Genomic DNA, 21523 nt, shown 5'->3' with positions numbered 1-21523 from the left:
TCGGACCCTTGAAATGGCATTCCTGTCCGCATTCGCAGTCCATCGCATGACAAGGTAAGCCACCGGAGTCGTCAGTGGCCACATACATCTTCCCAAGCATAAGCAATTGCTAACGGAGGATATCATGTATTGTTTCTGTGAACGTGTAACCGCATATCCTTAGCGACTGCCCTAGAGCATCACTACCACAGACACAGGATGGGAACCCTAGGACCGACAAAGCAGAGCGGGGGTCGATCATCGGCGGATATTAATATTAAACGCCGATAATTGTTTGATGCTGGGGTCCACCGCTGCTTTTTGCACATAGGTCTTGTCTTACCTTGCGAGCCGAAGCCCTGAAACGCTACGAGTGCAACGTTCTAATTGCATTCTGAGATCATCCACTAGACAAACAGGACTAGTTTTGATGTTGTAGTCACAACGGAAAACGCCTTACAACGAGTATCATACACTTCGAAAACGTGGGCGTTATGCCAGGATATCCAGTATAGCAGACACGTCCGCAGCCTGTAAACTCACCGCGGTAGAAAAAATTCACCCTAGTACACGAAAGATATTTGTGGTGGTTGGCTTGTGACGCTCCGAGACCAGCATGGGTCAAAAAGAGCTCACGGATCAGGTAAAATGCACCTCTACCGTTACTACAATTAATATGAAAACATGCCACATGAACGACATAAGCTACTCATAGAGGGTGCAGCTTTCTTGCTTATTGCATTCATGCTTTCTGCAATGATTTCCGTAAGGTTCAACATATCGTGGAGGAATCTTTTTAGTCGTACTTGTGCTTAACAGCTGTCAGGAGCGACACGACTCACGACCATGGCGGCACCGACCTGTCGGCCAAGGCAAGCCAACTTTACATGCCTTGAGATCACCGCATGCACACCGCATATGCGTACTACAGTCGCCCTCGTCTTATCCTTTGACCCCGCATTTCCCCCGTTACTTGCTCCCTTGGCTGCCCGACACACTCATCCGTTGACCAAACCCATTTATTCAAACCACCCGCACGCCGCACCCGGATGCGTCACCCTTCGCTCCCATGCTGCAAACTCTACAGCCTCTGCCCCGTACTCCCCGTGGGCGCACTCCTCGTTGTGGCCCCTTGCAGCCCAGCAGTTATGAACCCCTGCCAGCCGGTGTGCCGGCCACCGACCGGCCTGCTGCGGCTGCGGCTGCGGCTGCGGCCACCGGCCCTATCCCCGGCGCATGGGCCCCGGTCCAACCGGCCCCACACCGCGCTCCTTCTACCAGCAGCCCTACCCACCTTCGCGGCATCCGACCCGTGTGCGGCGCCGACGCAAGGCATCGGCGCCGCCGGCGCTGCCGCATGTGGCGGCGGCGGTTCAGCGCTGGGCAGCTCCGGAACCAGGTTGATGACCCAGGTCAACAGCCGACTGGCCGCCCTCGGAGGTGCCGGTTGCGGCCGCATTGGTCACAGCGGCGTGCTGTTGCTGAAGTGGGTCACAACGACCCATGGGTCGAAGCGAAGGGGGGTGGTCGCTGGTGCCAGCCGTGTGCCGCAGCAGCCCGCCCTGGTGGTGGTGGAGTCGCCGACAAAGGCGAAGAAGATCCAGGGCTTCCTGGGGGACAAGTACAAGGTACGGAAGTACGGCGTTTAGTACATGTATACAGAAGGCTCAGACCGTACGGAAGCAATTTCCGTGCGGGCTACGTTGCCAGCGTTGGCCTTGCCGGCCCTATATCGCATGTAGCCAGCCCTCTGCCAACTGGCCTGACTGCCTGTCCGCCGTACCGCTGTTGCCGTTGCTGCGGGGCCCCCCTTCGGTTGGCCGGTTGGTTGCAGGTTGTTGCCAGCTACGGTCACATCCACGACCTGCCCAGCCGTGAGGGCTCCGTGCGGCCCGATGATGACTTCTCCCTGGACTGGCAGCTGGTGCCGGGTGCGGGCCCCCGGCTGGAGCAGATCGCGGGGGCGGCCGCGGGTTGCCCCCTGCTGCTGCTGGCCACCGACCCGGACCGGGAGGGGGAGGCCATATCCTGGCACATACAGCGGGAGCTGGAGGTGAGGGGCGGGGACTGGGGAGGGGGTGTTAAAACCAACAAAGCGCCGGACCTCAGCCGGGTCCTATTACTGTGGCTACCATTGCCTGGTACATGAGTGTCGATCATTTCCAACAGTAGGAGCTTGAGGGGGGGGGTACGAGTGGGGGTGGGGTGGGGGGGCCGGGGGCACCTTCAGCGGCTGTGTGGGTGGTTGTGTGGGTGGTTGTGGAGTGGGGGCCGATGTCAAGACGAATCGCTCGCCCAGGCAACGAATGTTTGTGGTGGGTGTATGTGGTGTAGTGGGTGGTGGGTGGGCGGTACCTCGCGATAGGAAGCCCCCGTGGCTTCTTCCTCCCAGTGTGGATTGCTCTCACATGACCACACGACCAAATGCCGTCTCCTTTCCAGCTAAGTGGTTCACCTAGCGCCGTACAACACTAACCGCCCCCGCCCCACCTCCCCCGGTTTTCCCCTCCTATGCAGCGGCGGAAGGTGCTGCACCGGTTTGGTTCCGTACAGCGGATCACGTTCACGGAGATCACCCGGAGCGCCCTCACCACCGCACTGGGGGCCGGCAGACCCGTGGGTCACTCGGGTTGGGGTGGGAGGGGTCAGGCTGGGGAGGGGCTAGGCAACTGTTTGAGTTGAACCCCCCTCCTTTCCCCGCCCTGCAATCCTTCAGCAAGCTCGCACTTTGGACTTTGGACTCCGGCACTCTATTCTGAGCTCCTAGCGCTCTGGTGATATTCCCCCTCTGTCCTCCGTACGTACGGTGTTACCTCATGACGTCATCAGAACCACGTGAACCCCCCTCGGCATGTGTCGCTCCGCTCGTCTGCCTGTCTGTCGGTTTGTCTGTGCATCTGTTTCCCCGTGTACCTGCCTGTCCGTGTGTCCGTGAACATATCTGTCTGCATGTCTGTCTGTATGGACACGTAATCCTCCCTCCCAACCCCTAACCCCCCCTAACCCCCCTAACCCCCCCCCAGGTCAGTCAGCCCCTGGTCGACGCCTATCTGGCCCGGAGAGCTCTAGACTACCTGCTGGGGTTCCACCTGTCACCCGTGCTGTGGAGGAAGCTGCCGGGGGCCAAGTCGGCAGGTGGGGGGGGTGGGGGCAGGGGGGAGGGGGGGAGGGGTTTGGGCCTGCAGTGGCGGCGGGGGGGGTTATGCATCTCCTCCATCTGCTCTCACAGCAAGGTGGTTCCGGAGCTACTTCGGGAATTTACGGCATGGCGGCATTGGACTCCTATGGCGGCTGCTGTTCGAACTTCGGAGCATCGCATGATTCCCCTCTCCCCCTTCTTCCCCTTCCCCACCCTCCCCACCCTCCCCACCCTCTCTCCCCCCCCTTGTACAGGCCGGGTGCAGTCTGTGGCCCTCCGGCTGGTGTGTGAGCGGGAGGCGGAGGTGGAGAGGTTCACTCCCACACCATACTGGTCAATAACGGCCAACCTAACAATTAACCAGGATAACCACCGCCAACCACCATCACCCGCTTCCTTCAGCGCCCGGCTAACTCACGTGGACGGTCGGCGGTTGGGCCCTATGGACATCCGCAGTGGGGAGGTGGCCGGGCAGTTGGCGGATAGAATACGGGTGAGGGAGGGGGGGGACGAAGAACCACGAGCGAGTGAAGCTGATGCCACGGAAAGAGACTGATGCGGCAGAAGTAAAGAAAAGGGGGAGGGGAGACACCCGACACGACACGACACGACACGGCCCCGGTCCTACCTTGTTGAGGGTTTTTCGCGCTGTACAGCAGCAGCCGTACATTATATTCGCCTGACAGGTCTCGTAATGACGGTGCGGGTGGTTGGTGGTAGCGCAACCGCCTCCCCCCTCACTGGCCCCCCATCTCCCCCCTCCTGTCTGTCTGTCTGTCTGTTTTTCTGTCCGCAGGCTTCGCTCCGAACAGCCCTCCGGGGTCCTTTCCCCCTCCCCTCCCCTCCCCGTACCAAGCCAGACATGAAGCCACACATACACAAACACACATACACGCGCACATGGCCTACCTAGCCGCCAGCCACCTAGCCGCCCGCAGCCCTCCGCATACTTCTACTGGCTCTTGACATCACTCTTCCAATCAACGTCTGCTTTCGCATGCAGGCTGCGTCTACAGTTCCATGGGACTATTCCAATGCCACCCCCCGCGGGTAGACACCATTCGGCGCGCGCTTCCGTATGATGTTATCGTCCGGTGCACCGCCATCCACCGCCAGCCACCGCCAGCCACCGACACTTCTTTCATTGCGACACGCAGGACCATTAAAACACACACGCACCCATTCGTTCATGCTGCCGTACCCGTAATGCGTTCCGATGCGCGCGTTGCGATGTCCCCCTAACATACACACACGCCCAACCCCCCTCTTGCCCCCCCTCCCCCCCCTTCCAGTCCGGCCCCGTGGTGGTTTCCCGGGTCACACGGCGGCAGCTGCAGCGCCACCCCTCCCCGCCCTTCACCACCGCCAGCCTGCAACAGGAGGCCTCGCGTCGGCTGGGTTTCGGAGCGGCCAAGACCATGCGGGTGGCGCAGCAGCTGTACGAGGGGGCAGGTGGGGAAGGGAGGAAGGCGGGGGGTATGTGTGCGGCGGGGGCGGGGGGGGGGAGGAGGGTGCGTGCTGGGGAGTAGTGGGTATGTAGGTTTTGAGGATCCGAGCTGCCGTACTCTCCACTATGGGGATTGTTGCGAATGTCGGAGTGTAAGGTTCCGAGGGACACCCGTGCGGGTGGGGGTGGGGGGCCGGTGGGGGGGGGTTATGCTGGGCTTCGAGGGTTTCAGCGGCCGGCAGGTCCCCATGCACAGGTCTCTTCCCTCTTTTACTCACGGCAGATGATCATCATCCCTTGTACGACCCAGACACCACCACCCCTTTCAGCAGTCCTCCTACTCCTCCAAACCCCACTCCCCCCCCAATTCACCCCCACTCAAACCCCCTATTTCCGGTGTTCATACCTGCGTCAGGCACTGGCGAGGGCCTTATCAGCTACATGCGCACGGACGGAGTGCAAATGTCGGAGGAAGCGGTCGGGAAGCTGCGTACGACAATTGGTGTATTGTACGGCGATGATTTCTTACCGCTTCAGCCAAGGTGTGGTTTTGGTGTTGGTGCTGCTTCGAGTGTACGAAGGCAACAGGCAGGGTGGTGTTGGGGACGTAACTCCGTACAGTGTACGGCGCTAGAGTGTGTGTGTGTCTGTGTTTTTGTTTGGGGGGGTAGGTGCGGAACACGGCTTGGCGATATCTCAATACCCCACCCCACCCCACCCCACCCCACCCCCCGCCAGGCAGTACAAGAGTCGCGCCAAGAACGCGCAGGAGGCCCACGAGGCCATCCGCCCCACCCACCCCGCCACCGTCACCCCCTCCTCCCTGCCGCCCTCCCTGGACGCCGACCAACGGGCGCTGTACGAACTCATATTCAGGAGGGCGATGGCCTCGCAAATGGCCAGTGCCGTGTACGACGTGGTAGGTGGGTGGCGGGGGAAGGAATGAGGTTTCAAGCTTTTAGTGTCGCATCACCCCCCGCCTTGTTGAGCTCCACGTTGAGAACTGACACGCTGACTGACCAAACCCCCCCTCCCCCCTTCCCCCCCCTACTCGACCGATTGGCCAGGTGACGGTGGAGTTCTCCGCGGATGGGGGTTCCCTCACCTTGCGCGCCTCGGGTAGCCTGTTGAGGCAATCCGGCTTCTTGCGGGCCTACGCTGACTTGCCTGTTTCGGACACTGAGGAGGAGGGCCCCCAGTTGCATGGAGAGCAGGAGGAGGAGGGGGGGGAGGGGGAGTCGACACTGGCCCGTGACGACGGTGGGGGCGCCGCGGTGCAGCAGCTGCTGGCGTTACAGGTTGGGTGGGTGGGGTGGCGGGGGAGACATTCACAAACTTACACACACTTCACACACTAAAACTCACACGGACACACTCTTACACACACTCCCCCATTCATTTCTTTCCCCTCTTCCGCGCCCACCGCTCCCCTCCGCTCCGGAACCCCCTCCAGGTGGACTGCCCGCTGCACACGCTGTCCATTCTCCCCTGCGAGCACTCCACCCGCCCACCCCCCCGCTATACGGAGGCCAGCCTGGTTCGCACACTGGAGGAAAAGGGCATTGGGCGGCCCTCCACGTACGCCCCCATAATGACCCGGCTGCAGGTGTGTGTGGGCCGAGAGAGATCGGGGTGGTGTATGTATGTATGCATGTATGTATGTATGTATGTATTCCCATTTTGCAGTCGCAACCGCTTCATCTTCACTCCGCAAGGGGAAGGGATGACTTTAGGACATCCGCCACCCCCGCCGCCCCCCCCCCGGCCCCCCGCCGGCTGTTCTGGGTCCGTGTCCGTGTTTTGATGACCTGCTCCCCTGCGCTCCTCCCCCGACCCCACCCCTTGTACAACACACCTACCCGCGTGTGCCTGTATGTATGTGCATGTGCATGTGTATGTGTATACACCTCCCCCGCTGGATAGCGGGCGCCGCATCCCCTCCGCGTCAGGTTCGCGGTGTTTCTTCCCCTTCGCGCCACACCGCCACACCGCCATCCGATTCTTTTGGGGCTTTCATCAACTAGATGGTTCTCCCCGTGCGGTGGGGCCCTCCCTTGCTGTCCCTCCTCCCCCTTCCCTCCCCTCCTTCGTGTCCTGTCCTGTCCCGTCCTGATTAGGACCGCGGCTACGTGACCCGCGAGGGGCGGTCCCTGGTACCCACCGGTCTGGGCCGGGTGCTGACGGCCTTCCTGGAGCACTACTTCCCCCGGTACGTGGACTACGACTTCACCTCCATTTTGGAAGGGCAGCTGGATGACGTGGCGGGTGAGGAAGGGGCGGGGAGGGGGGGGGAGGGGAGGGGGACTTTAGAGTTTGTCGGCGTGTGCGCGCGCGCGTGTGTGTATCTGTGTCTGTCTGTGTTTTTCCACAGACCATAAGCTGTGTGCGTGCGTGCGTGGCAGCCCTGTGTGTGTGTGTGTCTGTGTGGATTGCGGGAGAGGGAGTGAAAGGTGTCGGGCCATAAAAGGTGTGTGAGAGCGCTTAATGAGATGATTGAGGAGCTCCCCCTCTGTGGGCCGCCCTCTGCCACCGTCAATCCCCCAATGTGGGTCGTAAAACACAACACGCACACACACACACACACACACACACGCGCTCGCGCGCCTACGGACCTCCCCCTCCTCTCCCCTCCCCCTCCCCTCCATGTCCTTGTGGGCCCCCCACCACCCCACCACTCCGCACCCCAGCGGGCCGAGCCGCCTGGAAAGCCGTACTCTCCGCCTTCTGGAGCCCCTTCAGCGCGGCAGTGGCCGCCATGGGCAAGATACGTACGGGAGAAGTGTACGACATGCTGGACAGCGCACTAGATAGCTATTTCTTCCGCCCCGCCGCCTCTGTCACCCCCACCCCCACCACCATCAGTAGCAGTAGCAGCGGCAGTAGCAACGGCAGTAGCGGCGTCATTGACGTCCAAGGGGCCGTCGTTAGTTCTCCAGCTGTTGCTCCTGCGGCCCCTGCGGCTGCTTTGCGTGCGGCGGCGGCGGCTGTCGTCGCCCCCGACCCCCGTCTGTGCCCCAAATGTGGTCGCGGGCGCCTGGTCCTCAAGCCCTCCCGCTACGGGGGCTTCATCGGCTGCTCGCTGTACGCGGACCCGGCGGTGGTGTGCGACTACAGCCGACCGATGATGCGGCTGGGGGTGGGGGGGGAGCTGGCACCGGGTGTGTGTGTGTGTGTGTGGGGGGGGGTAAGTGGGGAGGGGGGGGGGAAGGCGAACCACGTGAACGAGTGAAGCTGGTGCACAGGAGGATACAGACGGATACACCAGAAGTTGTGTAAGAAGGGGGAGGGGGGGATAGAGGGGCGAGGTGGGTTGGGGGAACTTCTTCCTGCCGGGTATGTGTGTGCATATGTATGTCTGTATGTATCTGTCAGTCGTGAGGGTGGTGGGGAATGGAGGGGGGTGGTCGCGGTGGCGGTGGTGGTGGTGGTGGCGGGCAAAGCAGCAAAAGGAAGAAGAGAACGCCGCCGACTGACCACCCCACCCCACCCCACACCGCCCCACCCCACCCCAGCCCATCCCACACCGCCCCACCCCACCCGACCGCTCCCGGGAGGGCCGCATCCCGGCGCCTCGGAAACACATAGGGCCCCGGATCGGTATGTAACAAACACACATACAGACACATACAGACACACACGCCCTGTGTATTCTGTTACACATCGATCCGGGCCTGATACGCTGGCCATGGCCACCTAACCGTATACCGCCAACGGTAACTGTTACCGCCGAAGCACTCTCCCCCCCTAGCGGCGGGAGGAGAGGGGCGTGAGGGGTCCCCGCAGTCCCCCCCCTAGTACTGCTCGACCGCATGGGACTGCGCGGCCCGCACCGTGTATCCCTAACTCCCTACCTACCTCACGTAATCCACCACCACCACCACCACCATGATGATGATGATGATGATGAAGGAGCGCACGGTGCCTACGGAGGCCCTATTGTAACCAACCTCAGCACGCGCTGCGGCACAGTTCCGCCCAGGCAGCCAGGCTGCTGCACCATTTGCACCAGGTCCGGCTTGGTCCACCCCACCCCGGGTGGGTCCTTGCATAACCTTGAGGGACCCCCCCCCTCCCCCCCCCTCCTCTGTGCGCACCGCAGACTCAGCCGCCCTCCCTCCCGCCATCAGCAGCAGCTCGGACGGTGAGGGCGAGGCGGTGGAGACGTCTCCCTCGGCGGCGCTGTCGTGCAATGCGACGGAGCGGCTGCTTGGCAGCCATCCCGAGACGAGGGAGCCGGTGTGGGTACGACTGGGGCCGTACGGGCTGTACGTACAGCTGGGCAACTCGGCTCCCAAGGCGCCCAAGAAGAAGGCGGCCGCCCCGAAAAGGAGGGGGCGAAAACCCAAATCGGGAGTGAAGGCTGAGGGGGCTGGGGGGACGGTGGAGGAGGGCGGGGGCGAGAGCGGGGCGGCGGAGGTGGAGGTGGAGGTGGAGGTGGAGGTGGAGGTCAAGAAACCCAAGCGGGCGGCCATTCCCAAGGCCAAGGTGTGGCGGGGAGGGGTGGGAGGAGGGAGTGGGGGATAAACGGGTGTGCGTGTGTGTGTGTGTGTGTGTGTGTGTGTGTGTGTGCGCGCGGGCGGGCGGGCGGGCGGGAGTGTGTGTGTGTGTGTGGTAGCAGTGCACTGCCAGACTATTCCTTAAAACCCATATCCGGAGGGGACCGGGCGCTGTGGAGGCGCTGTGCGGGGGGGTGCTTTGTACGTACGGAGAGACTTATGAACTCCCCTCCCCTCCCCCCCCCCTCCCCAGGGCCTCACCCTGCATTCCGTGGACCTCCCCACGGCCCTGGCCCTGCTGGCGCTACCTCGCGAGCTGGGGCCGCACCCCCAGGACGGACTGCCGGTGGTGGCGAACACGGGCCCGTTTGGGCCCTATGTGGCGCATAACGGACTATCAGCCAGTCTGGGCCGCCGTGCTGGGTCCGCGCTGGTGCGGGGTGTGTGTGGGGTGTGTGTGGGAAGGGGGGGATGGGGTGAGTGTGTATGTGTGCGGTGGGGGGGCCCATGTGTCTTGAGCAGGACGTGTATGTACGTGTGTGCACATGTGGGGCTTGTTTCTTCAGTTGTTGAGTTCCTGGTGGCGGCTTCGAACTTAAGAATAAGCGCCATGCTTGGGATATACATACATACATACATACATACATACATACATACATACATACATACATACATACATACATACATACATACATACATACATACATACATACATACATACATGGCTCTCGCGGCCCACAGTGTAATCTAAGTCATACATACATACATACATACATACATACATACATACATACATACATACATACATACATACATACATACATACATACATAGCTACATGGCAGTGCCGGAGGGTGCAGTATAGCGGGGCCCTGTGCAAACGAGTACGAGTGTGGTCTCCTCTTCCGCTTCCCCTCCCCCCATTGCCTCGTGCCTCCCCCGCCCCCTCCCCCCACAACCCCACAACCCACCCGGGCCCCACAGGAGGTGGATCTCGCGTCTGCCGTACAGCTGCTGGCAGCTAAGAGGGCTCGTCAGGCGGCGAGGGAGGCGCAGGGCCTACCAGCTTCTCGTGCGGGCAGGGGCAGGAGGAAGAGCGCCGCCACGACTACTACTTCCACCACCACCGACGCCACCACCACCACCACCACCACCACCGCCACAAGGACGACGACGACGAGTAGGAGGGGGAGGGGGCGGGGGACGGCGGCAGCGAAGGCCACCAAAGGAAGCAGGGCCACGGTAAGCAGGACGGTATGTATGTGTGTTTTAATGTGTATATGTGTCGTGCGAGGGGGAGGGGGAGGGGGAGATATTGTGGGTGGCGGGGTGGAGGTAGTGGGGATTCGGTGGGGGCCCGGACGGCTCTGTGTGTGAGTGTGAGTGAGCGAGTGAGTGAGCGAGTGAGTGAGCGAGTGAGTGAGTGAGTGGGTGAGTGTGTGTGTGGGGGGGGAGGAGGCGAGAAAGGGAAAGTGATTTCTCCCCCACTTCTCCCCCTCCGCGAACCCCCCAGGTCTCTCTCAATATGTCTTCTGACTGGAAGGCATCCCTGCACGCGACAGCATCCCTCGGGGGCCCCCCCCCACACACATATCCCCCACCTCCTCGCCCCTGTGCCGCTTCTCCCCACCCACACCCTCCCTCCCTCCCTCCCTACCCGCATGCAGGGTGCCGCAGTCGCAGCCACTCCCCCCGACTCGCCAGGCGGCTCCCGGACGACCCGATCCAGAACCGGCTACACGGTCTTCCTGCAGCAGCGGTGGCAGCACATCAAGGAGGCGGAGGGCGGCCAGGTGCCGTACAGGGAGGCAGTTAGCCAGATTGCGGCCGAGTGGCGGGCGCTGGGCGAGGAGGGCCAGCGCCGCTTTGGCGCAATGGCGGTCGAGCCGTCGCCGTCGCCGTCGCGGACAGCGTCGACAGCGTCGCCGGCGGCGGCGGCGGCGGCGGCTGCCCCGCAACCTCCGCGCCCCAGCAGCGGCAACCCGTACCTCCGGTTCGCCGCCCAGCGGCGTCCTGAGCTCCGTGCCGCCCACCCTGGAGCGAGTCTGGGGGAGATCTCCCGGCTGTTGGGGGCGGAGTGGGCGGTACTTGGTGAGGCGGAGAAAAACGCATATCGCTGAGCTGACTGAAGGCGATGTGAGAGGTGCTCAGGGACAAAAGATTGGTGGTGGTGGCGGTGGTGGTGGTGGTGGTGGTGGTGGTGGTATGGCGCGGCGCTGTCATGAAGGTCCCCCAATTCGATGTGAGGAGTTGTGGTCGATGTGTGACAGAGGGACTGCGGACAACGAGGGTAGGGCCGGTGGGGGAACTACATCACCGCAGGAGATGCGGTTGGGGCGTGGTGGGTGAGGGGGTGCTTGGCGGGTGGTGGGTGGTCGGAGGGGCAGCGGCACCTGACGCACCTGAGCAGCCTCGGACCGAGGACGGAGGACGGAGGACGGAGGACCGACCTGACAGTTGACCTGACAGGAGCTGAGCTGCGTTGTAACCACTCCGCGCCATGTCGGCAGCCATGTCGGCATCCGACCCGATATGACGCGATATGACGAATAACCAGAGCCCCGCAGATCCCTCAGCAGCCAGCTATAGCCTATACGGTCATTCAAAATACTTCCCATAATGAAATGGACATTATGAGCTCGCTTATGAGTCACGTTGCTCTCAAGGCAGATTGTCAGGCTGCATTGCAAAAGGCGGTGCAAGATTTGCGTTGTACGGCACCGATGGCACACACACAGAGAGAGCGAGCCACGGCAGGACCTGCCTCTGCACTACCTTGCACCGGACAACAACAACACATTGGCAGCAGGGTAGCTAAACAGTAATGATGAAAGAGCCAACTATATGGTGTATTCGCTCACTTGAAGAGCTGTTGTAGTCACAAACAGTTGGACCGTTTCGCAGCTTAACGTAACAACAACACATCCTGGGCCGCCTTTTGTGCGGCGGCGTGAACCGCTGTGGGAAAGAGAACCCACAGGCCGGTGCTGTTGGTCGTCAGGACAGGACAGGGAAGCTGATCTGAGACCTGAGACCTCGACAAGCTCTCGCCCTGTGTCAAGCCTTGCAGCCCCTATCCCGGCGATTGGTAACGAGGTCCGAGTGGTGCCCCAGTGTCAACCAGCTTCTTGCGCTCAAGGTCTAGCACAGCTCCAGCCTCCAGAATAACAGCCTTCCTTCCTGGCCTTCCCCAACGCAAGATGCTTGGCCTTCCAGGTGACTTTGTGGGCCTTGTGGGCGATTGGCCAGTAACGGGGTCCCGAACCGCACGCCTGCAGGCTGAAGTCCATCAGACGGACCGCAAGTCGTGCAGATTTACTTTCATCACAGGGGGGCACCACCCGCCAGCTTTCTCTCAAGTGAGTGAGTGAATTGCCAGCATAGCGCCTCCGTTGGGCTCCAGGAGGAAGTCAGTGAAGCGCCCTCGTCGAGGAATGTCGAGAGAATGGGGATGCGATGTCCTCTCGGGCGCACCATCAGGACGGAGGCTCCCCCGCTGGCATTAATTAGCTTCCTCTCCGAGGCCTGGGAGACTAGGCACGCAGCGCTCCGGCGCTTCGCGCTCTAACGCGGCCGGGAGGATGACGACAGCGGCTCCCGACACCGTAACATAAACTTTCATTAACGGTCCATGGCTCCCCGTGGCTTTGACGGACTCCTCTGCACTTGTGCGGACACTGTAAACTGTAATGTGGTTCACATATGCAGCCCTGGATTAGCTAATCCTGGCTAATATGGCGGCCGGAGGTCTGTCGCAGTACGGCAGACATGGGTTGTGGCTGTTGTTCCACTGCTGCGGTCGCTGCGCTGTACTGCTATTCCGGTTTGTCTTTCGTTGCGCCCATCCGGACGTTGGATGGAGCGCAGTCGCCCAGGTGGACAGCAGGCGGGGAGCAGCTGCGGGAGGAACGAGGTGGAATGAGCTATCCCGGTGTGGGGTAGAGTGCGGCATTTTACCGGGTGAGGTGAAGCGAAATCATTCATTTAGCCGTGATGTAGTTGTCCATCATCGTAGTCCGCTTTCGTAGCGCCCCAGCAGCTGCCCTCATGCAGCGTAATGGGTGCGGCTGTAGTGGGTCGAATTTGGGCATCCAGGAGAGCAGCAGCTCGCGTCCTCTGGAGTTGGCCCACGACTTACGATTTCTTCCCAGCTGGCTGGCAACGTCACTCACAGTAGAGGTCGAAAAGGAAGAGCGCTGCCTATCGGGAAAGCGGCAACCTAGGGCTGATGTCCCTGCGCATCCTCGCCGTCCCTCACCACGTGATCCTCACATCGATGGGCAGCAGCACCTCCTCCCCTATTGAAACTATCTCCACCAAACAAGTCACTCTTAGCAAGGTCAACATCGCCAACCTGCTTTGCTAAGGGTGACTTCAGCACGAATGCCGCTGAATGTCGCCTTCCCCAAAATCCTAGTGTGACAACAGTAACTGGGAGCCTCCGCCTGCTGCTCCATCATCACCGTCATCTTGCCGCCCTGGATACACACGCTGCGCAACAAGCTGTGCTGCGGGTGAGGCATCCGTACCGTGTCCATGACTCGACTTGGCCGTCACGTGCCACTCCGCCGCCAGAACCGTCAGGCGGATCAGTGCTGGGACCGGTGTGCTCTCGGAGGAGAGGCGGGCGGCGGGAGGAGAGGCGGGCGGAGAATGCGGGATGCGGGGCCCCCCAGAGCCCCAGTGATGTTGGTGAGGTGGGCACTCGTAGCTACTCGGCGCGAGCGAGGTGCAGGTGCTGTTGAACCAACATGTGCTGGGCGGTAGTTTGCATGCTGCAGTTTTGCTGACTGACTCACTGACTGCTGACGGCTTCCGGGGCTAAGCTTAAGCTTCTCGGTCAGGAAACCCAACCGGGGTAGAACCGTGTGAAATGACCCAAATGGCTTTATTGGCAATACTGGGTGAGATGAGCCCATGCCAGCATCATTCATGAATCCTGACTTCCACCCTGCCTCTGTGCCTGTGTGGTGAGAATGGCACCCATGTGAGCCCTCATCTTCCAGGACATTGGCGAAACATGGCAACGATATCACATTGCAGGATGGTGCTTATAGGCGATTTGGCAGCCCTTGAGCCCTCGGCTCGTACTAGGGTGGTTTGCAGGTACGGGGAACGCACCCACGACCATGTAACAACAACAACAACAACAACAACAACAACATTGCAGACACACTCCTCGGCAATGCACATGCATGGAAGTCCTCCCAACTCTGCGCTGGACACATCAGCCCAACGAAGTAGTCCGTCAGCTCGTCGGGCTGCCTTCCGGCCCTCTCACAGCATGTATCAAGCCAAGGACACCGCGCTGAAGGCCATCACTGTTGCTTGTCCCATCACCATCACCATGCACCGCCAGCCAAGCGCTCTCACAACAACAAGCGGTTGACCCTCAACATCGCCAACGATACCATCGAACGGGGTGTGACCCCCGTACTTTGTCGCGCAAGCAGTGGGACTCAGCAGGTGAATCCGCTCGCTGCACACACAAGTGCCGGGACATGTACAGTGGCATTCAGTCCATCCCGCGTCACCCTCTAATCCACTCAGCCACGTCATGGAAAAGGGCCACGCCACACGGCCTCTGTCCGAAAATCCCCCTTCAAGTGAAACAGGCAAGAGATGTACCCCCAAGATAACAACCAGCACTGCATATAATGATTTGGGCGTATTTGGGTGTTTTGCAGGTGTGTGCGGGGAACCCACCCACGACCATGTAACAAACACACACATATGATGATCACGCTGTTGTCCCCGTTCCCTCCCGCTGCACTCCGCACCTCGTACAGCTTATCACATCGCTTCCCCTCCATAACGTTTCATAACGTAAGGTAAAGCCGTTCATAAAGCACATCCGCACACAATTTTCGGTCGGCTCTCGGCTTCAGGGGGACGGGGAAAAAGTCGTGAAGCGAAACGCGCACCAGTGGAAACCGCCACAAGGCGCTGCATGTGGAATTGCCACAAGGCTCTGCAAGTGCATCTTATTGTGTCGCCCTAACCCGGTGGGGCCCAGTGCGCCAGGAGTTACAGCAGCATAGCAGATAGCAGTACTTCACGACCGAGGTCCAGCACCAGCTCGGAACGCCAGGACACTGATATGTAAACGGAGGCAGATGACCACCGAGGGGTTGTCAATCGTCAGGATGGCAAAATTGGGGCCGCAATGCCGTGTTCCGTTTGAGGTGTCTGGAGAACCAAACTTGCAGCAGACCGTAGACTCGTAGACATATTTGCCCACGCATTCATGCATCGGCCGAAAGTCCTTCCCATGGAAAGAATGGCCGTGTGGGCAAAGCCGGCGCCGATCCTGCCGCGCCTGAAACCGAGAAGAAGAAAGGAACCTCAAACCCCACCGCTGGCGCCACAACCCGGGGCCAGCATTGCCCGGGCGTGGGGTCGGGTCTGTAAGAGCTCCGATAGCGGTATTCACTCCCCCAAAAGTCGAAAATACGTCTCTTCGCCGCCATCATGAAGGTGCCACTGCACTAGGTCAGTTCAGGAAAATACACCCATCTCCAAAAGCGCCATGTCTGCATCAGTGCTCCTATGGAAGCTCTAGCTTTGCTATCTATCTATCTATCTATCCCCCGTTCGTTACAGCTTGCTACAATCAGTCGGTCAAATTTTCCTATCCTCTGCAATGCGCACAAGGGCTTTATGGTAACGTTACCGCTACGCGGACTCCGTCGCGGAGACTCATCTTGAAGGGGACCAAGCGGTAAAACAAACACCGGAAGGGGGACCGCACAACATCATCAGCGACGTCATGGCTTCGTCACGACCTTGCAAACAGCAAGTTCTGACACATGATGCCGTCCCAGCACGGGTACCCGAGCTCCAACAACGTCTCGTCACATCCGCTTGCCTCGTGCCGCCGGTTGCACGGTGTCAGTGAGGCGTGCCGCAGCGCCAACCCCGCCGCATCCAGCAGCGTGTACAGGTGGCCTAGATTCAGAGTGTGGTTCCGGCTCCAGATCCACTTCTTGGCGATGTGGATCTCTGCGAAAGGTCGCACGCACATACACACAGGGGCACACAGGGCCACATGCGAAGTAGCCAAGAGGTGGGCAGAGGTGGGTGATGATGCCGAGTGGCAAAATACAACCTTTTCCTTTCGAGATAACGGATACAGAAAGAAGAAACGGTTACGAAAGGAAGGCGGCCCGGAGGAAGAAACCCCTGAAAAAACCAGGAGAGGAACTTGTGAAGTGCTGGAGGGACTCTCCGCCGCATATGGGTAGCTCGTAAAGGGCCCGGTGAAGGGCGCACAGGTGCAGGCCAACCGCAATTTTAAACCCGCCGGGGGCCCTGCACCGCATTACCGGTCCCGCACCGACGCTCCGGCTGACGCCGCCATACTCACCGACCGCAAACTGCTGTACGTGGTTAAAGAACTGCGGATCCTCCGCCAGCACGTCGCGGGCAATGGAGTACTCACAGCCCTCGCAGTCCATTTTAATCACCAGCACCTGGCTGTGGTTTTGCCAGCGCCGAAGTGCCGGGACCGAGGTCACCGCGTGCCATTTGGCATTCAAGTCTTCGTTTAACGACCTGGCCGCGATGGCGTGAAAGGATACAGGCGGCTGTTCGAGCAACAGTCCGGGGTGTACGACAGTAGGGTCGAAGGCAAAACCGTGGCAATTAGTAAACTTGGCCAGGTCAACGTCAAAGCTGTAATCGTCGGATATGCCGAAAGAGTAGAAGACGCAACGCGTATTCGGCTCAGGGGCTGGTGGTGTGCACAGCTTGTGCGCGCCCCAGCCAGAGCCGAATTTGCGCATTTCACAGGGCGGGCTTGGAGTCCCGTCGGAAAGCTCCGGCTTGATGTCGCACCGGGTGCGCGGGACAGAGCAGGCTTCGCGGATCAGGCGGCCTATCCTGCAATCCGGACGGTCCAGCAGGTGCGGTGTTACAAGGATGAAGGATTTGGAGGGCATGAATCCACCGTAACACGATTACCACGTGTGTGCCAAGCGCCTTGGGAGTCTAGGAGAGTGAAACTGAAACAGAGAACGAAATTTGGCATAAAACGTAAAACTGTCCCGTATTCCTGCAGCGCTTACGAATTGCGGGAAATAACTTTAAAGATATTTTGTACTGTAAGCGTGATAACAGAGTCAACTCACGGCCGGCTATTGCTGGGCCACCAGAGAAGTTACCAGCTGGTGACCTAGCTAGATAATTACGACTAGCATCAGGGCACGTCACACGCTTGTTTAGCTGATCTAGAAATGTAACCTCAATGAATGTACTTTTTGCCCTAATTTTTACCGCGAGGGCTGGGATGACTAGTATCACTGCCTTACCGGTGCGCAATAGCTGTAAGCTACCTTGCGCACATCCGAGCCCAACTCAGCTGGACAGCATTGTACTTGCACAATAGTTGTATTATAAAATGTTCCGGGTCTATTCTCTGCTTCCTAATTCAGCGAAGACACCCCTGGACAGGCATGAATGTGTGCTTCATCAAATCGGCATGTCGCCTTCCCACCTTGAAATGCTTCTATTGGATGTAAATGCGTTGAAATGAAGGGTCGATGGGACCTCAGCCTCCAGATAACCATTTCCAGAAGCTTTTCCAGCATGCATGGGTGGCCCTACACCAGCGTTCCCATATGCCTTCGCAAGAAATAGGGAAAGTACAAAAACAAAAACAATTTCATCCGAGAGACGTAAAACCATGTGATTTGCTGCGCAAATCCCCTTCACGTTAATGGAATGCAACAGTGAGCAGTGCTACCAATAATTTTTTAAGTCTGGCTAGGGAAAGGTTAGAGTCCGCATCAATAGCTTGAATCAATGATAACTCCAGGCTTGCTAAATGAAGGAATGTTTTACGAACATAGTACGAGCATCCCCGGTGACTTTCCGCCTCAGCGATATGCCCCAAGCGCGCATCGGTTCTCCTAGAGGGCCCATGGAAATGAAATTTAGAAAACATACCTACATGCTGTCTATGAGCTCCACAACATTTCCCTCCTACCTCATAAACGTGATGATTACTGATGTCGTACACAAGCCAGAGCGGATACCGACTTGTCCTGTGACCTATCTACATGTTAAGGATAACAATATCTGATACAGACCAATACTGCTGACCAACATTTTTCTTTTTCGTCGGCGCTTGCAGCACCATGCCTTCATACCTTATGCCCGGCCTATGCAATTTACTCTCCACTCTTCCTCTGATGTTCCTTCCCGCCTTCCCCCTTCCCGCTCAGGACTTCCAATCGTCAAGTTTTATTTAATACGCTGGTGACCCAAATCCTAGTCAGCTGACATGTGCATCTCACCACTTCCTTGTGGGGAAAGAGGGGCGTGAGGGGCGTGAGGGGTCACTATCCCCTCCTGCGCGACGGGCGTGCACCCCCGCATTTCACCCTTGTGTCAAGGGGAAAGAGGCAGGGTGGCTAACAAGTCCCTTAAACAACCAATCTCAGCACGCCCTGTGGCACAATTTCGTCCATGCGGCCTGCACCTTGAGCAGGCGCGGCTGCGCACCCAGGGTCCTTGCAATACCTAGGGCGCCCCTCCTCCCCGTGATAAGGGGCCCCCCCTACCGGCACCTTAAGCCCGCAAGCTGAACCCTACAACCAAAACTGTTCACACTACGGCCGACCTCAACGAGCTACCGGGCAAAACCCCAAGCCACGCAGAGTTGTGTCAGGCCCCCGCTCAGCAAGCCCGCGGCCGCACCAGGGGGTTATTGTTTCAGTCCGACTGGACCCTTGTCGACGTCAGGCTGGCGGGGCGGGAGCTTGTCTGGAGGGGCTTTGGCCGCACCTCAGCCAGTGGCGCAACCGCCCTGGCCTAGGAGGGCTTCGGTCCCGGGGCTGATCCCTCCCCGCAGTAGCACGCTGAGCACCCCCACCCAGGTTCGCCAGACACCGTCTATCCTTAGTTATTGGTCATACTGTTCCTAGGCTATTCTCCTACGTGCCTTGATCGTTACACCCTTCGCATTCGGCCATTTGACACCCGACAGCGCAAAGTGGCAATAAGAACAATAACCCTTGGTTTTCTTTCGTTTCAGAGACCCCCGAGTACACCTGCCAACCTCGCCACCCATTCACAAACCCAACCCAAATCACCCACCCATCCCGCCAGTACGTGACCCCAATCCCTAATCTTTTCAACCCTCCTCATCTGCCATATCGCAAGAATTTCGATAAACATCCCCCCGAATTTCCAACTCAGTGCCAAGGGGGCATCCTGCTTAACACCTTGCTTGGACTTAAAAGGGTTCCTTTTCTCCCCACTTACCTTCACTGCCATGACCTCCTCCTCATAGATGTTGAAGACCTATGCAGGAGGGGGTTTCCATGGCCCGCTCTCATCTAACCTCAGGAGGGAGAGTTCCAAAGCAACTCTCGTGACACCCCCCTACTATGTTATATGACTACTCCACTCGCATTTGGACTGAAAATTGATTATATGGAAAAGGATACATATTACAGGTTGTAAACAAGGCGGCGTGTCCTTAGCAGCGCAGCAGCGCGAAAAACTCCGCCACAACAATGTCAGTTAGCACGTAACACCCAGGCCTTCCCAGGCTGGGCCACACGTTTGCCTCCCGCCGTTCAAGGTACGACAAGGTACGACAACACGCAGTTGCAAGAAACATTAGGTCAGATCACATCACATCACCACCCCGTTATTGCCCATCCGAAAATCTCATCGCGCCAAAAGATCACCCTTCGTACGACCGTACAACATAGTAACGTGCATTGCATTGCGGTCTCACGCCGTATTAATTAAGGAGCATTTGAATGAAGGCAGGAGCAGTACACTTGCCTCCCGCATCACGATGAGATGGCCTTTGGGGGCCCCCAAGATCATCACATGACACCAGGGCATCACGACCACCACCCACCAAGACGGGTTAAAGTTGCGAGGTGCAGCCAGCAGTATGGCGGCACACATTACCGCACAATACAACACGTTTGTTGTCCGTGCCATCTAGCAAATGCATGATAAGGCATAACAAGCTCAGCTTTGTCCGGGCATGTCGTCGCGTGGTGCGCTTTCCTCCTAATAAGAGTTGTTGGTACAACAAGAGATGCAGCTACCCAATGCGAAAACCCACAGGCAACGCAAACACTACTTTGCGTGGCCAGATGGATACGGCGGACTTAAATCTATGATGCATCATCGAGGGAAAAAAAATCGGCGCAGATCGCGTCACAAAGGCCGGAAGGCTGTTTTCGCACTCAATGGAAGGTGGCTGCTAGGTGCACCCATACAGCACCGCCACCGCAGGCGCATTATCACATTTCGGTTTCGGATCCGGATCGTATTCTTAGGGTTCCTCTCTTAGGTAGGGCCGACCGGGCCCCCGATCACCGCAGTCCATCAGACTGGCGCAACCACCACCACAGGTAAATCACCACCAATGCACCACCCAACCGACAGCCAAACTCCGCAAACCCCTCCACAAAGTCCCCCACTACCGCCACTACCTCTCCCACATGCACGCCCATTCACACACACACGCACACACAGCCTCAGCCCTAGTACCCTAGTACGCAGCAAGTCGCATCAGACGTCCCGTGCCCCGCCCTTTCGGCCGACCTTGCTGCGAAACCAACCAACCAACCAACCAACCAACCTGTCAACAGAAACAGCAGCAAAAGCAACAGCAACTCCAGGCCCGATGCCCAAATGCAATCTGCGCCCAATCTACCGCGCGCACGTGCCTATTACCCCTATTACCACCGCCAGCAGCAGCAGGAGGCTAAAAGCCAAATGCGCTGTGTTGCTCAGCACCGCATTGTCCAGTACTCGGCTGCCGCCTCAAGAGTGCTCAAGAGTGCAGCTTCTAGCTCTCGGCCGCCCCTCATCATCATCATCATCATCATCATCATCCGCTCCTCACGGGCCAGCGGACGCCTGGAGGGCCCTGAAGGCCGCTAGGTTGATCCGCTGGCCGCCGGCCCCGCTGACATCGCCACCTCGCATGTCGCCTGAGGCTGTGGGGGAATGGTGATGGCCAGCGGCGGCATCGCCGTGTCGGCGACGGCGAGGGCGCTCGAGCCGTTGCCCTTGTACGGCGGTACGACAGAATGGTCGCCGTCGCTCTCGTCCTTCCCGGCCGTCGTCGTGTCGTCGGCACACAGCACTTTGCCTGAGGGGCGCGGTATATGATGTGGTAGACAGCGCAACAACAACAGCTGAAGGGCGATATACTTGATTAAATCGGGTGGTCATGGCTCGACTTCGCGACGATAATATTTCTTACTAAAGGTTTAATATATATATATATATATATATATATATATATATATATATATATATATATATATATATATATATATATATATATATATATATATATATATATATATATATATATATATATATATATATATATATATATATATATATATATATATATATATATATATATATATATATATATATATATATATATATATATATATATATATATATATATATATA

At 58.6% G+C, this 21523-nt stretch overlaps 2 protein-coding genes across 2 annotated transcripts in view; one reads left to right on the top strand and one right to left on the bottom strand.

The window, feature by feature from the left end:
* Positions 1–13: 13 nt before the first annotated feature.
* VOLCADRAFT_115956 (uncharacterized protein) lies at positions 14–11181 on the top strand (the record flags this gene model as incomplete). The annotated part of the gene is made up of 19 exons (XM_002946501.1): positions 14–54; positions 1118–1607; positions 1814–2032; positions 2497–2595; positions 3003–3114; positions 3373–3611; positions 4411–4570; positions 4981–5107; positions 5304–5484; positions 5633–5863; positions 6019–6171; positions 6683–6830; positions 7253–7346; positions 7428–7701; positions 8078–8162; positions 8665–9050; positions 9315–9494; positions 10046–10303; positions 10729–11181. The coding sequence occupies 19 exons, from the start codon at positions 14–16 to the stop codon at positions 11179–11181; spliced, it is 3930 nt and encodes a 1309-aa protein (XP_002946547.1).
* Positions 11182–15839: 4658 nt separating this feature from the next.
* The window catches only part of VOLCADRAFT_115955 (uncharacterized protein), a gene marked incomplete at both ends in the record, with an annotated part of 16648 nt that continues 10964 nt past the window's right edge, over positions 15840–21523 (bottom strand). The window contains 3 exons of the mRNA XM_002946338.1: positions 15840–16063; positions 16428–16942; positions 20940–21033. Of these exons, the coding sequence (XP_002946384.1) occupies positions 15840–16063; positions 16428–16942; positions 20940–21033 (833 nt within the window). The remainder of the gene's footprint in view (positions 16064–16427; positions 16943–20939; positions 21034–21523) is intronic.

The sequence above is a fragment of the Volvox carteri genome (assembly GCF_000143455.1).
Source record: "Volvox carteri f. nagariensis unplaced genomic scaffold VOLCAscaffold_3, whole genome shotgun sequence".
Lineage (NCBI taxonomy): Eukaryota > Viridiplantae > Chlorophyta > Chlorophyceae > Chlamydomonadales > Volvocaceae > Volvox > Volvox carteri.
This window is presented reverse-complemented; position numbering and strand designations above follow the sequence as displayed.